Source organism: Gallus gallus, chromosome 7 (assembly GCF_016699485.2).
Source record: "Gallus gallus isolate bGalGal1 chromosome 7, bGalGal1.mat.broiler.GRCg7b, whole genome shotgun sequence".
Taxonomy (NCBI): Eukaryota; Metazoa; Chordata; class Aves; order Galliformes; family Phasianidae; genus Gallus; species Gallus gallus.
The window spans coordinates 35,049,303-35,062,151 of NC_052538.1; the positions used below are offsets into that span (position 1 = coordinate 35,049,303).

Here is a 12,849-nt window from a genome sequence, read left to right on the forward strand (position 1 = left end):
GATTTCTAAGGATCCTGAAGGAGTATGACAGATGAGCGAGCACACCGTGTCTGTAAGGACATCTTCAGGGGAATTGTTTTAGAGTAGACACTCTGCACTCCATCCCACAGAACAAATGCTCATGCTGTTTTCTGAAGCTGAATTTTCCTTCAAACTGTGGGCTCACTGCTCAGACTGGCTATCCTGGAAAGCAGAAAAATAGGAGCGTCAATGAAAATGCCCTGGGCTGGATCTCCACCGCCCACAGTGCTGGGCAGGTTTGCCCTGGGTTTTGCTGCCGTGGTTTTGCTGAACCAGCGCTGTCTCACCTGCAGAAATCCAGGTCAGTAAACCAGCACTGCAGAAATAGGTCTTTTTGCTATTATTGCAGTTTTTCCACCAAGCTCACATCCGTGTACAGATTTGCTCTGAAAATTACACTCTGCGAACTCTAGAGAGAGCTCTCACTGCTGTGTCCCAGATGGCTCTGCTGCCGCATAGCTGTGCACTGGGGTCTGAGCCTAAATATTTCTAAGGAGCAAACCAGCAGTTGGAGGAAAGATGCAAAATCACTGTGCCAGATATCCTATGCTGTCCTCTTTGCATCTCCATAATGCATCTCCGTGCTGAGAAAGTGGCACCCAGCTGGCCCCTCCTGGTATGCATCCCCCCGTGCTGCTGGAGCTGGGCTGGGTGGGAGCATGTTTTGTGGGATGTGGAATTTGGTGCTGTGGGAGATGGTTCCGAGCACAGGCAAGTGCTATGGATGTCATGGCATGGCTTCTGCAAGCCACTGATCTACCCAAACAAGTGTCGGAAGTGAGTCCAAGGAGGTCAGCACAGCTGGTTATAGTAGAGTGTAGATGCTGCAAGTAAATCAGATTCAAAGTTAATAATTTAATTTCTAGCAAACAAAGAAAAATCAGCGGGCTAATGAGATATGAACCTTATAACTCAGTGTACCAGGACTCATCTGCATCTGTTATCACAAACTCAGATCTCGGCACAAGACGTAGAAGCTGTGCAAGGAGGAGGTGGGTGCTGGCACAGAAGGAGCTGCTAGCAGGTGGGCAGACCCAAGCCAGTGTACAAATGCTTCTAGGAAAGATGTCAGTGTGATGAGCAGTAAGGCCCCGCAGAGTGACTGCGAACTTTTCAGGTTCTGGATGTTCTTGGATGTTTTTGGATTCATATTTAATTGATTTCCAAGCTAACCACGTGCTGTTCTAAGACAACCTGCAGTACTGGTAAGGCTGACAGGCCTGGCCATTATTTTACAACTTATTTCTACAATCTGTTGAGGCTAGATAAGGCAGGTTTCTGGTACGTGTGGGAAATTACTATAAATACAAGACTAGCAGGCACATATCAGTAGATATGTTGCACCGAGTGAAGCATGGCAAACCTCAGCAAAACCTCCTCCAAACAGCCGATGTGCACCAAGATAAAGATTATCTGCCAAGTTCCTGACTTCCCTTCATCAGACTATCACTGCAGAAGCTGATTTTCCTCAAGAAGACTATTTTCAGAATGCAACCCATTTTCTTTTTTTTTGGCATGCATTTCAGAAGAAGTCCTCTGTTGTCTCCCAGGCAAGGTCAGCTGTTATTGTGCTGCCATCAATAATCTCTTCTTAAGCGTACACCGCTCAGCTCAGAGGGGAGTTTATGGCTGCACTATATCTTTATTAGGAACGGACACCACCTTTGCCATTGCTGAGCTGGTTCCTAGCTATTTATTAAAACCTGACACTGACCCTCCAGCTTCAACAACATTAAATCAAATTGTATGGAACTCCACAGAAGTGTCAGCCGAGGATCTGTCTGGAAATGCTGAGCATTGAAGCTGCACAAAATGATTTCTTCTTTTCCCTTCAGAATTTCTCCCATAGATAGATATATAGACATATAGTTCAGAGAAATGTAAGCAAGACTTGAACTCAAACTTCCAGCTTTGTTGTAACAGAGATCTTGGTGATAGAGCACTGCACTGCTTTGCTGCAGGCTGAGAAGTATTTGTCTCACCGTGCAGTGACATTCCACATGTGATCATGGCACGGAGCCCTCGCCAAACTGCTGCGGCCGTCAGCCCTGGCTCAGACAGTGACATCACCTGGTGAGAGCACCCTGCATGCCTGGGATGAACTCTGTAAGCTGTGCACAGTGTAGCTGGTTATTAAATAAATAATTGCAAAAACTCAGGTCCTGTTCATTTTTATCCCAGAATGATTTATTTAGCTTAGGCACGAGCCAGCTAAATAGCCTTCTATTCAGCAATGCTGCTCTGCTAATTTTCATGCTTGCAAACTTTGACATCCCAGCTATAGACTACAACAAATTGTTCAAAAATCATTTTGTTCTCTTAAAAGAATCCCCTCCCTTTGTGTGTACTGCTTTTATGTTAAGCAGTCAGCATGTATGCATGGTTAAGTTTCATTAAAAATTTTGCAAGTCTGGCTTTGAACTGAATATGCCTTACAGCATGATTTGGAGCTGAAGGACAGCTCTCGGCTTCCAGCCTTAGCATAAGCCAAGGGATCTGGTCTGACCTGCAGTTATCCTCGCCTTCCCCAAGTATGCGTGGCCAGCAGCGGCTCCTGGGCCCCAATGCCTTCCTTCATCCCAAGGGATGTACAAATGCTGTGATGATTTTCTCCCTGTTCAGAAGGCAAAGTCTGTTGAGGTCATGCTCTGCAGTGGCACAACAAATGGGCACAACGAATGCCCGTGGCCAGGGTCGGCCCCATCGCCCCCAGCTCACACCCACTGCCTGCGGGCCTCTGACGCTGGGTGTCCGAAAGCTGAACGGACTATTGATCTTTCAAAGACCTTTGATGCTTTTTGATAAGAGAAGTCTGTGTTACTTCTTCCTCCACTATCAACGGCAGCACTGTGATCCTAAAAGCCATCTATAGTTTTAAAATGCAGTCTGATAAGGTTATTGTAAGCATTTTAGGCTGTTAGCAAAGTGGTCTTAGGAAATTCTCACCCACTGGACAGGAGCGCTTCCAACCATGCCACCCTCTCCTGCTTCTGAATAATAATGCATCTCTTCTTGCTCTTCTTTCCCCAGAATGAATCTCCATATGGATGGCTGGGATCTCCTACCAGGTGATGCTGCAAAGTCTCCAGCAGAAATGGATGGATATGGCTGAGCTCACCTGCTGAGTGTGCAGCACGCTCATTGCTGCCTGCCAGGTAACAGTGCTGCTAAGTCCCCGTGTCACAGATTCCTGACATGCACTCAACTTCCCGAACCAGGCGGCAGCAAAACGCAGCTCCACGCACAGTGGCTGCGCACCTTTAGTGGTGCTTGTGATGTTACTCATTAGCTCAAGCTGTGCGCCAGAGCGAGCACGTGCAAACCCATCCTAATGCTGAAGCGGGAGCACTGCAGGAAGTGTGCCCTCGTGGGGGCGAAGTTCAGTGGCAACTGATCCTCTTTGGAAGGGTGATAGAATGCTAAATCACAGGGATGCAGAGTTGCAGTGGGGGGACAGTTAGGATTTCGATGCAAAACTACAGCACTGTTGTCACCATGTGGGTGGATGACATACTCGGCTGAGTCGCAGACTTCTCCCCCAGGCCCACGGGCTCACGGTGGGTTACAGAGCGGCGAGTGGCCCCGCTCTGTGTGACAGGGCTCGGCTTTGGCCTTCACAGCGCTCGTGTGGGGACAGCGATGGCAGGAAATGGTGGAAAAGTCGGACAGAAGCATCTCAGAGAGCGCCTTCGGTGCGCGGGGAGAAGGGTGACCTGCGGGGTGGGACGGCCCGGCCGCGCTTCGGCAGCCTCGAGCTCAGCTCTGCGGGATTTATCGCTTCGTCGTGCTGACTTTGAACGTGCAAAGCGGGGCCGCCCCGGGAGGACTCGAGGAGCGCCCTCCGCCATCACGTCGCAGCCCCGACGGGAGGGGACCCCCGAGCGCCAGCTGTCCCGCACTCCCCCCGGCGGCGGGCGCGGCAAGATGGAGGTCGGGCCGCCCGGCCCCCGCCCCCGCCCGCGCCCCCTCCTCCCCTCCCTCTCTCCCACAGGCCGGTGGCGGGACTACGAGTCCCAGCGCGCCGCGGGCCGGGAGGGCGGAGTGGGCTTTGTGCGGGCCGCGCGGCGGCATGCGGGGGAGCCGCCGCCGAGCCGGAGCCGGAGCGAGCCCGCCCCGGGGGGAGGGCGAGGGCGGCGAGCCATGACGGGCGGCGGCGCGGCGTGCTAGAGGGCGAGCGCGGGGCGCGCAGCAGCGCGGAGGGGCCGCCGCCGCCATGGGGAACGCGGGGAGCGTGGACTCGCAGCAGACGGAGTTCAGGGCTCACAGCGTGCCCCTCAAGCTGCCCATGCCCGAGCCCGGGGAGCTGGAGGAGCGCTTCGCCGTCGTGCTGGTGAGTGCCGGCCCCATTGTCTGCGGGGCGAGCGGGCCGGCGGCCTCCGCGGCCGCGTGAGGGGCTGCGGGGCGGGGGGGCGGCGTGGAAACGGCTGGAAACGGGAAAAGTTGCGGGCGGGGCCGCCCCGAGACGCGCCGCGGCCGCAGGTGGGCTCGGGCCGGCGGGGCGGAGCGGGCAGCGGCCGCGGGGCTTTGTCTGGCGGCGCCCGGAGCCGCGCCGCTCGCCGGGAGCGCTGCCGGGGGGCGGACACCTGCGGGCGGCTCGGGGTCTTTGACTCTCGTCGCCTCTTTCCCTTCACCTGGGGAGCACAAAGGGCCGGACGGCCGGAGCGGTGCTCCTCCGGCCGCTCCCGGGGAAGGGCAGCGCTGCGCCCGGCAGCAGAAGTCGCGGTGTGTTCGGGCGCTCGATAGGTAGTGCCGGTGGGTTGCAGCAACGCGTAGCTCCTCGGTGTAACTCTTTGGAACGACGTGAAGCGCGGAAGCGGGGCTGCGAGGAGCCCGACTCCCCGGGCTGCAGCCCCCGCCGGCATCCCCGCTCTGCGGAGCGCCCCGGTGGGGACCGCGCGGGCACGTTTGGGATTATTGCCGGTTAGACCCAATTAGATTATCGTGTCTAAGAAAAGAATAAGCCTATTCAGCCGGGAACCCCCACTGGTGAGCCAAATGGCGAGTGAGATGTTATGATTATTAGTGTGCTGGAAAAAGCCTGATCTCATTCTGCTTTGTCGGGGAGAGCGGCAGTGGTTGCGCTGCTGGGATGTGTTGGAGGCTTGGGTCATCCCGCGTACCAAAGGGAGCTGGCTCGGTCCGTGTGTGCAGAGAAAAGTGGTGGTTTTGAGTTGGGACTGAGTGTCTGGCTTGGTTAAATGAGGAGACGTCATTTGGGGAAGGTTTATGGAGGAGCAGACTCCGAGGCTGTGATTAGTTGGTTTTCTCTGCAGCTCGGAGCGCTGTGCCGCTGGTTAAACCCCAGCACTGGGCAGGCCATAGGAAAGCAGAGATTAATGAGAAAGGAATGGCAGCTGGGGGTAAACCGTAAATGAGTATGTTCTGCAGCAAGAGAGCCCAGTGTGGAGGCAGGAAGGCTGAAGTTTGCAGGACTAAATCTCACCTCTCAGCACTGCTTTGGGAAGTCAGCGTGGCACAGCCATGCCTTGCACACCACCGAGATCCCGAAGGGCTTTGCTGACAGCAGTGATTTTCTTCCTGCTAATGGCGTTCCAAAGACCGTTTTTGATGCTGACAGACGTGCAGCTTAGTGATGTTGCAGCTGCGTGCTCCGTTTGTGTATAAACAGTGGGGCCATGTGGGAAGGGTTCTTCCCTTGCTGCCTTACCAAAGCACTGGGACGTTTCATTCTTCTGCAAAATCAGCATGATGATCCATAGCCCTCAGAACCACACACACGCCATAAAGAGAGTGCAGAATGCCCACGTTCATGCTGTAAATGCTGTGACTTTAGCCATTATCTTGTTCCATGTGGAGCACGCTGCCCTGACCTTCTGCAGTCCCTCTGTGGTCTGTGCAGCCTGCAGCCCGGTGCCTGGACATGGTGCACGTGTACATGAGCTGGTCTTTGCTAAGCTGTTAACAGCCGTCCTTTGGAGGAAAGTCTCTGGTGAAGAGTTTGTCCACCTCCAACACACACAGTCATCTTGTTGCCTCCTTGTTGGTCTCGTGCTTTGAGGTCTGAGGTGCACGTGTTGCAGGAGGCGATGGAGAAGTGCTCCAGGTTGCTGCTTTTTCAGTGAAGCTCTCAAATCTATTGGTGCTGATGTACTCCTTCACCTGCAATGGTGCTGTTGGCATTACTGAGGATGGGCTGAGCATGTGTGCAGCACGCAGGTAAAGGATGTCAGAGCCAGCTCCAGCTGTCTCACGCTTCCTGTCCCTCCAGTAGGCGACACGAGGGTTTTCCCTGGGAACGTGTTGCCTGCTGAAGTAAATGTGCTTCCCTGGATTCCCTGGGGCAATGAGATTTTATTATTTTCTGCTCGAGGACCAAGGGTCACGTCCTGTTGTGTTTTAAGAATATAGTGCATGTGATGGGATCCACTTAAAAGAAAAATGTGAAAGATAATCTGAGAGAGACCCAGGTTTGTTTCTGTGAGCTAAGTGTCATTTTTTCCATCCCATCCAACTGACGGGAGTTCTTCCTTTTTGTTAGAACGTGAGACAACCCATTGGTTTCAAGCCTGTGCAAGAGGGTAAGGTCCAGTATGGTGGCACTGTGGTTCCAGCCTTCCTGCAGTGTTCCAAGGTCCCAGCGAGGGGTGCAGAACAGTCCAGCAGCGCCAGCACCACCTCCTGGTGTCCATTCCTTGGCACCCTCCCTCTTCATCTGTGTTGGATTTTTCTGGTTTTCTGTTATGGACACGTGGGCAAGTGTGCATAAATCAGTAATTGTAGTAAGCAGCCCTGATGTATTGAATAGGAAGCCGTTGTGCAGTGTGTGCACGTAGACTTGATGGCACCGGTACCTGATCCAGCGAGGGGAGAGCTTGGGGGTGCAGGAGCGAGCAGCTCTCATAGCAGGGTGGTCTGCCTTGGGCCAGTAACGGGTTCACATGTTTGCAAATGACACATGGTTCGGAGGAAGCAGCCAGGACAGAGTTGGCAGGGTGAATTGTTGCCTAATGAGCTGTGATTGACATAATTTGACTGCTGGATTACATATCTGCGGTGAGGTTAACAGGAAATATCCTCTTACCCCCACCAAGCGGTGCTCTGTTCTACAAAGGAGGTTTCTGTGCCCGGTGCCGGAGGACAGAGGGATGTGTCTGCAGGGCTGCACAGCACGGGGAGTTCTGCTGTCCTGCCCCCAGCCCTGCTCCCAGCTGAGGGGATGCTCCTACCTGAGGGCAGTGTGTCAGCTCTGCTGCTGGGAGCTTCTCGCGCTGGCTCAGGTTCCTTCTGCAGGGAGGTGCATCTGAGCGTCATTTTCCAATCCAGGCAAGAGTTTTGTAGTGTCTATTGCTAAAGAATTTGAAAGCTCGGTGTGAAAAGTCCATAACATTTCCCAGCTGTTCTCCATTCTTTTCCCTAATCCTCTATCAGCTATATTATGCATTGTTTTATAATATAGACAGTTGAGCATCTGCAAACCATTAAGAAGCGTGACATTGTTGCAGGAGATGTCTGGGAGGTGGCATTGCTGGGGCGCTGGGTTCTGTGCTGTGATTCCTCAGCATGGCAGGGCTCACAGGTGGATGTCAGTCACCAACTCCTGTATCAGGCAAACTTTGTGCTGGCTTTATGGGGTTTGGAAAGCAATACTTTGGAGACGGAGAGGTGCTAGGTTAGCCTTAGGAACAGCATTGGGAAAAAGAGATTCCTAAAATTTAGGTATTGGAAGGACCTGTTGTGTTTTCTTGCTCAGCCTCTGGGCTCTTTCCTCAGGGTCTCATTTGAGTGATTTGAGCAGTGGCACATTTTTTTGGAAGAAGCAAGCTAATAAATCACATTGCTTAAAACCAGATATTTCTGATGGGTTACGTTCACAGGGTGAACTGTCACTTCATGGTAAAACAGCTATCAGGCTGGCATGTGAGTAAATGACATTTGTAAGTCTTTCTGCCCAGAAATTGCAGTAGAATATTTTTTGTATAACTGCCCATCTCTGGGTGCCTGAGACATGAGGGTAGTTGGTGGTACTATAGCTACTAGCAGGAGAGTTGCCTTGCTGAAACTTCAGTGCCTGGAAACGTAGAAGACTTCAAAAATGGATAAACGGATGCATATGTATATATTTTCCAGTGTGCTGTACTTCCACATAGAAATAATCGTTTTAATTTGTCGGGCTGCTATGACAGAGGTATGAACTCATTCTGTCAGACTGCGTGTGTCACTTCCCTGTGACTGCGGTGTGCTGGGGGCTGCGGGGCAAGGGTGTGTAAGGGGGTCCTGCAGGGTGCCTGTGGTATTGGGCGTGGAAGCCCCCCCCCCGGCTCTGTACAGTTAGCTAACGGTGGGGGAGAGGTTTCCTGATCCTTCTTATGCCATCATGATGTCATATTTCCTTCCAAAAGATGCTTTGGTTTGGGTGCCTGTGCTCCTTGCTGTGATGGCACAGTGCCTCCTGGCAGAGCTACACACTGCCCTGAGCACAGCCCCAGCTCCCTCCTGCTCCCACCCTCTCCATATAGCAATGTTCTTCCCAGGCTGCTCAGAAGAGTGGGTGAAGGTGTTGTCAGCCAGTGGGTCTGACTGCAGGGGTGTGATTGACGTGCAGCAATTCCTGGTTTTCGCATTGCAGTGAAACTGAACTTTGACATTCACTTTCTGATCACTTGTTTGGTTTTTGGAGCATTCCTGAATAGGAAATGTAGTGCCAGTTCCTAACTTTTCTCCCAAATACATTCTTAATCAGGAGCAGTCAGGGTTTCTGCTCATTTCTCAGCATTGCTCCTTCCAACTCTGTAGAAGAAAAGTGAAAATGAATCTGTTCTACCTCTCCTTTTCAGAAATAGGAAAGTCCCCATGAGTTTTCAGTTTTGCTTTCCCTCTGTCCCAGCCATACTCTGGAGCAGCAGCCTGGGAGCAGGGCTGGCCATGTCCCATGGGGCACAGTGGTGTCCTCAGCTTGGCTTCTCTTTAAGCTGCTTTTAGATCAAATTGCTGAAGGGCTGCTCCTAAACACCGTTCCTAAATAACAGAAGCTGCAAATTTAAAACCATGTAACAAGTGGTAAGTCCTGTGTTCTGCTCGTCTCTTCCTAAAGAGCGGCCTTCCATTGGAAGACCCCTGGGCTGAGTTCTGCTGGAGCTCAGCTCTGCCTGCAGCACGTGCAGGAGCTGCACCCTGACCTTGCACGAAGCGCCGACTGGAGAGCTCTCCACAGCACAATGAAATCAATTATGCAAAACATGCTAATTCAGCAACACTCTCCAGCACCAGTTTATTTTTAAGCATCTGGGCTGTCTCACGCGTTTGAATGAAGTGCATTATGATCAGGCTCAAAATGCTTTCTGATGCAGTAAACAGTAAAGAAAATAGCAAGAGCAGTGGTTGCATTTGTTGGTCCCCTTCGGGCTGTGCTCCCAGGAGCTGGGTGATGCCACAGGGCAGGGCTGCTGCGGCGTTCTGCCTTGTCTCTGTAAGTGCACATGGCCTCCGAGCGGGCGTCTTGGTGGGACTGGCACATGGAGATGGAGCGTTGGTCACTGCTAAGGAAAATGCAACGCCCTGACAAAGGGGTTTTCTCTGGTAGCTGCACAGGAAGCCTCAGAACTGGCTGAGAGGCAGAAGTGCACGCTCTCTTTTTGGAGGGAGGGCTTTGAAATGCTCTCGCAGCAGAGATTGCAAAGCGGCGGCTGTAGCTGGTTGGAAGGCTTTTGCAGCCAGTAGTGTGGAGCTGCATTTCAGACAAACTGAGTTGAATTATTGTTTGTTTTCTTTTTTGTTTGTTTGGAAGAGTCCGTCTGGGAATTTGGTATGGGAAATAAGTGACATCAACTCACTTAATTTGATTTATAATTGTGTTAGAAAAAAGTCTGGCGCAAGCCTTGAGCACCCCAGAGCTCCTGCATCACCGGAGCTGAAGGCCTCAGCCTGCCAGCCAGGTAAAGCCAACTTCAGCTGGTGTTGTTTGGAAAATACTGGTTTCCACATAGCATACCCTGCCAGTTTCCATTCTCAAGGGTCAGTGTGATGATATGAGGAGCATTTTGGCTCTTGGGCTTCATGTGATTGCATCAGGTGCAGCTGAAGGGCCGAGCTCCTGGTCACACTGCCGTGCCCTGACGGATGCTTTGCCCCTGCCTCGGGCTGCTGCAAGGTGTGCTGACCTGCGCTGACTGGGGCGAGATGTAATGCCTGTGAGTTGTGTCATGGGAGGGTCAGGATGGGTATGAGGAACCATTCCTTCTCCAAAGAGCAGTCAGGCAGTGGCACAGCTGCCCGGGGAGTGGGGGGTCACCATCCCTGGGGGTGTCCCAGAGCCGTGGGGATGTGGCACTGAGGGACGTGGGCATGGGGGGGTGGTGGCGGTGGATGTGGGGATCTGAGAGGGGTTTTCCACTCTTAATGGTTCTGTGGTTTCCCTTGCACTGCTTGTTCTGACCTTGAGCATTCTCTTTCTAGTTTTAATAGCTCTAGATACACAGCGTAATGTGTGGATGTGTTTGAAAATGCAAGCATTAATTTGTCCCAGACACTCTCTCTTCCTAAAATAGTCTTTTTGCCTTTCTCAAGTGTTTCATTGCATAAAGACTCGGATAATGTATAACTTGATTCTGTGAACTTGCCTGTGCTGTGTTGTAACTAACATACTGTAGAAATTAGAGACATGTTGATTTTCAATCTACCATGGGATCCCTCATAACAAAACAAGTGCTTGTATTCTGTAACTGTGCATCTTTAAACATATATTTGGGGAGGATATTCACAAAGCAGCACAATAGTCATATTGTGTTGGAAATGAATGGTCTTCAGATGAGCGCTGTGCGAGGCGTGGACCTCCAGGGCTGTGCCTTGCAGCTCTTGAGAGTGACTCTGTGTGCTGGGACGTGAGTTGGGAGCGTGCCCGGCCGTGCTGGGGACAGGGGGACATCTCTGAGTGGGCGGGGCTGGCTGGGGTAGGACGGGATTCATCCAATAGCACCAGCAGCATGCAGTCCTGCAGGGACATGGCTTAGTGGTGTGGGGGCAGCGGGTTGGTGGCTGGACTTGATCATAGCGGTCTGTTCCAACTTTAGTGATTCCATCGTGGAATAGAACGTATGAGATGGTGCTGTCATACATTCCTGTTCTGCACATGGGTGCGCTGTCAGCACCCTGCACTTCTATCTAGAAGCACGTAGGGAGTCATGCAGGAGGGAGGTGCAGAGTGTACCAGGAGTGTAGCCTGTCCTGCTGCTCAGGTAGAAGAGAGGGGCAGGTAGGGTAGTGAGAAGTGCCCTTCGTGCGCCTGTTTTTTCCCCAGCAAACAAGTGCTGGTTTCACTTCTGCAGTGCCTTCCTGCTTTTCTTGGAAGTGAACATAGTAGGATGCTCCAGCCTCTGTGCACGGACTGTGGCAGAGGTGATGAGGGTCAGCACAGCCTGTTCTGTGCCCTGGAGAAAGCTCCCACGTGAGAAGGAGCCTCAGGCCAGAAACTGCTCCCAGGCAGAGGTTGCAGAGGCCTCTGGGAGGCAATGAAGAAGCCTTGGTCTTTTTTAGGGTGTATTTGGGTGTTGTGGGAGACATCTTAAAATACAGAAATTAGTGTTGTTGTTTTCTTGGTTTTTTTTTTTGGGGGGGGGGTTGTTTTTTTTTTTTTTTTAGTACACATTATCTGGCCAGAAGTCATTTTACTATAAAAGGACTCAGGGAGAGTATATATTGTACATCTGTTACTTGTTTGCCTCCAAAATGACTGCACGGTTGAGGCCAAAAGCAAAGAATAGAGGGTTGCACAAACTGGCAGAGTTTCTGGAGTCTTTCAGAAGGCAGTAATTGAAATGAAGAAGCAAAATATTCACTGCAGACTTTCTGGTTGCTCACCCATCTGATGCTCTGTGGGCCGCTCGCACGGGAGGCAGAGCTGTGCAGAACCAAGGGGCTTGGAAATGGTGGAGGTAATTCATTGGAGTTGGTGTGCAGCAGTTCTCTGACAAACCTTCCCAATAGCTCTCCGTGTTTGGGTGTGCTTCAGAGGGCTCTGCCCAGCTCTGGGAGCCTCGCAAGTACAGAAGATCAAATAAATTAGCTATCACAAATATTTGACTTAAAGCATGGCTGAGTAGGAGCTTTGATGTGGCATATGAGACCCTCTGTGTGGCTGCAGATGTGTTAGATGACTGGTGTGTTTTCCTTCCCTCAGACGTAGAGTCATAGATTGGCTTAGGTTGGAAGGGACCTTAAAAATCATCTATAATAATAATAAGCCTAATGTTGTGGGTGCAGATGGTGCAAAGGAGTTCCCATATCCGTGGGAGTGGCATCAGCCTTCCTGGGAGAAGTTGGCCCTGAACAGGTGATGCCTACGCTGGGATAATGCTGAGGGTTGTGGGGTTGGCTGACATGCCACCCCTACAAAGGGCATTGCCTTGGAGATTTATCATAGAATGGAATAGGTTGGAAGGGACCTTAAAGGTCACAGAACTGCAGAACAGCTGGCTTGGAAGTGACTGCAAGGATCATAGAACCACAGAATGGTTGGGTTGGAAGGGACTGCAGAGATCATTCATTGCACTTGCATATGGTGTTGCTTACAACACTCAAGGTAAACAGAGTAAGTCAGTGTTGCTTTGTGATAATTATAAAGATATACTGTGCATTGAGTATGGAGGAGTTTGGTACTGACATTAATCCCTTGATGATGCAGATAACTCTCAGGAATTGTTGCTAATCATCTGAACATTCAGCTCCTTGAAGTAGCCCAGGGGCTGTCACACCTCCTGGTGCTCCCCTCCCAGTGCCTGGTACAGTGGCAGTGTCACTGTGAAATCACTGTTCTGCTCCGTTTCAGAGCTCCAAATGCAATTCCCTGTTCTCCTCTTGAAGACAAAATGAACA

General features: G+C 51.7%; 1 protein-coding gene across 10 annotated transcripts in view; it reads left to right on the top strand.

Moving 5' to 3' along the window:
* The first annotated feature begins 3,388 nt into the window (after positions 1–3,388).
* Positions 3,389–12,849, top strand: part of FMNL2 (formin like 2) — a 107,548-nt gene continuing 98,087 nt past the window's right edge. For 9 of the 10 annotated variants that reach the window (XM_040704424.2, XM_040704427.2, XM_040704422.2 and 6 more), the window contains exon 1: positions 4,212–4,351. In XM_040704424.2, coding sequence (XP_040560358.1) covers positions 4,235–4,351 — 117 coding nt within the window. In that variant the 5' untranslated portion in view covers positions 4,212–4,234. Of the gene's footprint in view, positions 3,579–4,211; positions 4,352–12,849 lie in introns of those variants that run through there. The other variant, XM_046944181.1, reaches the window with a different exon arrangement.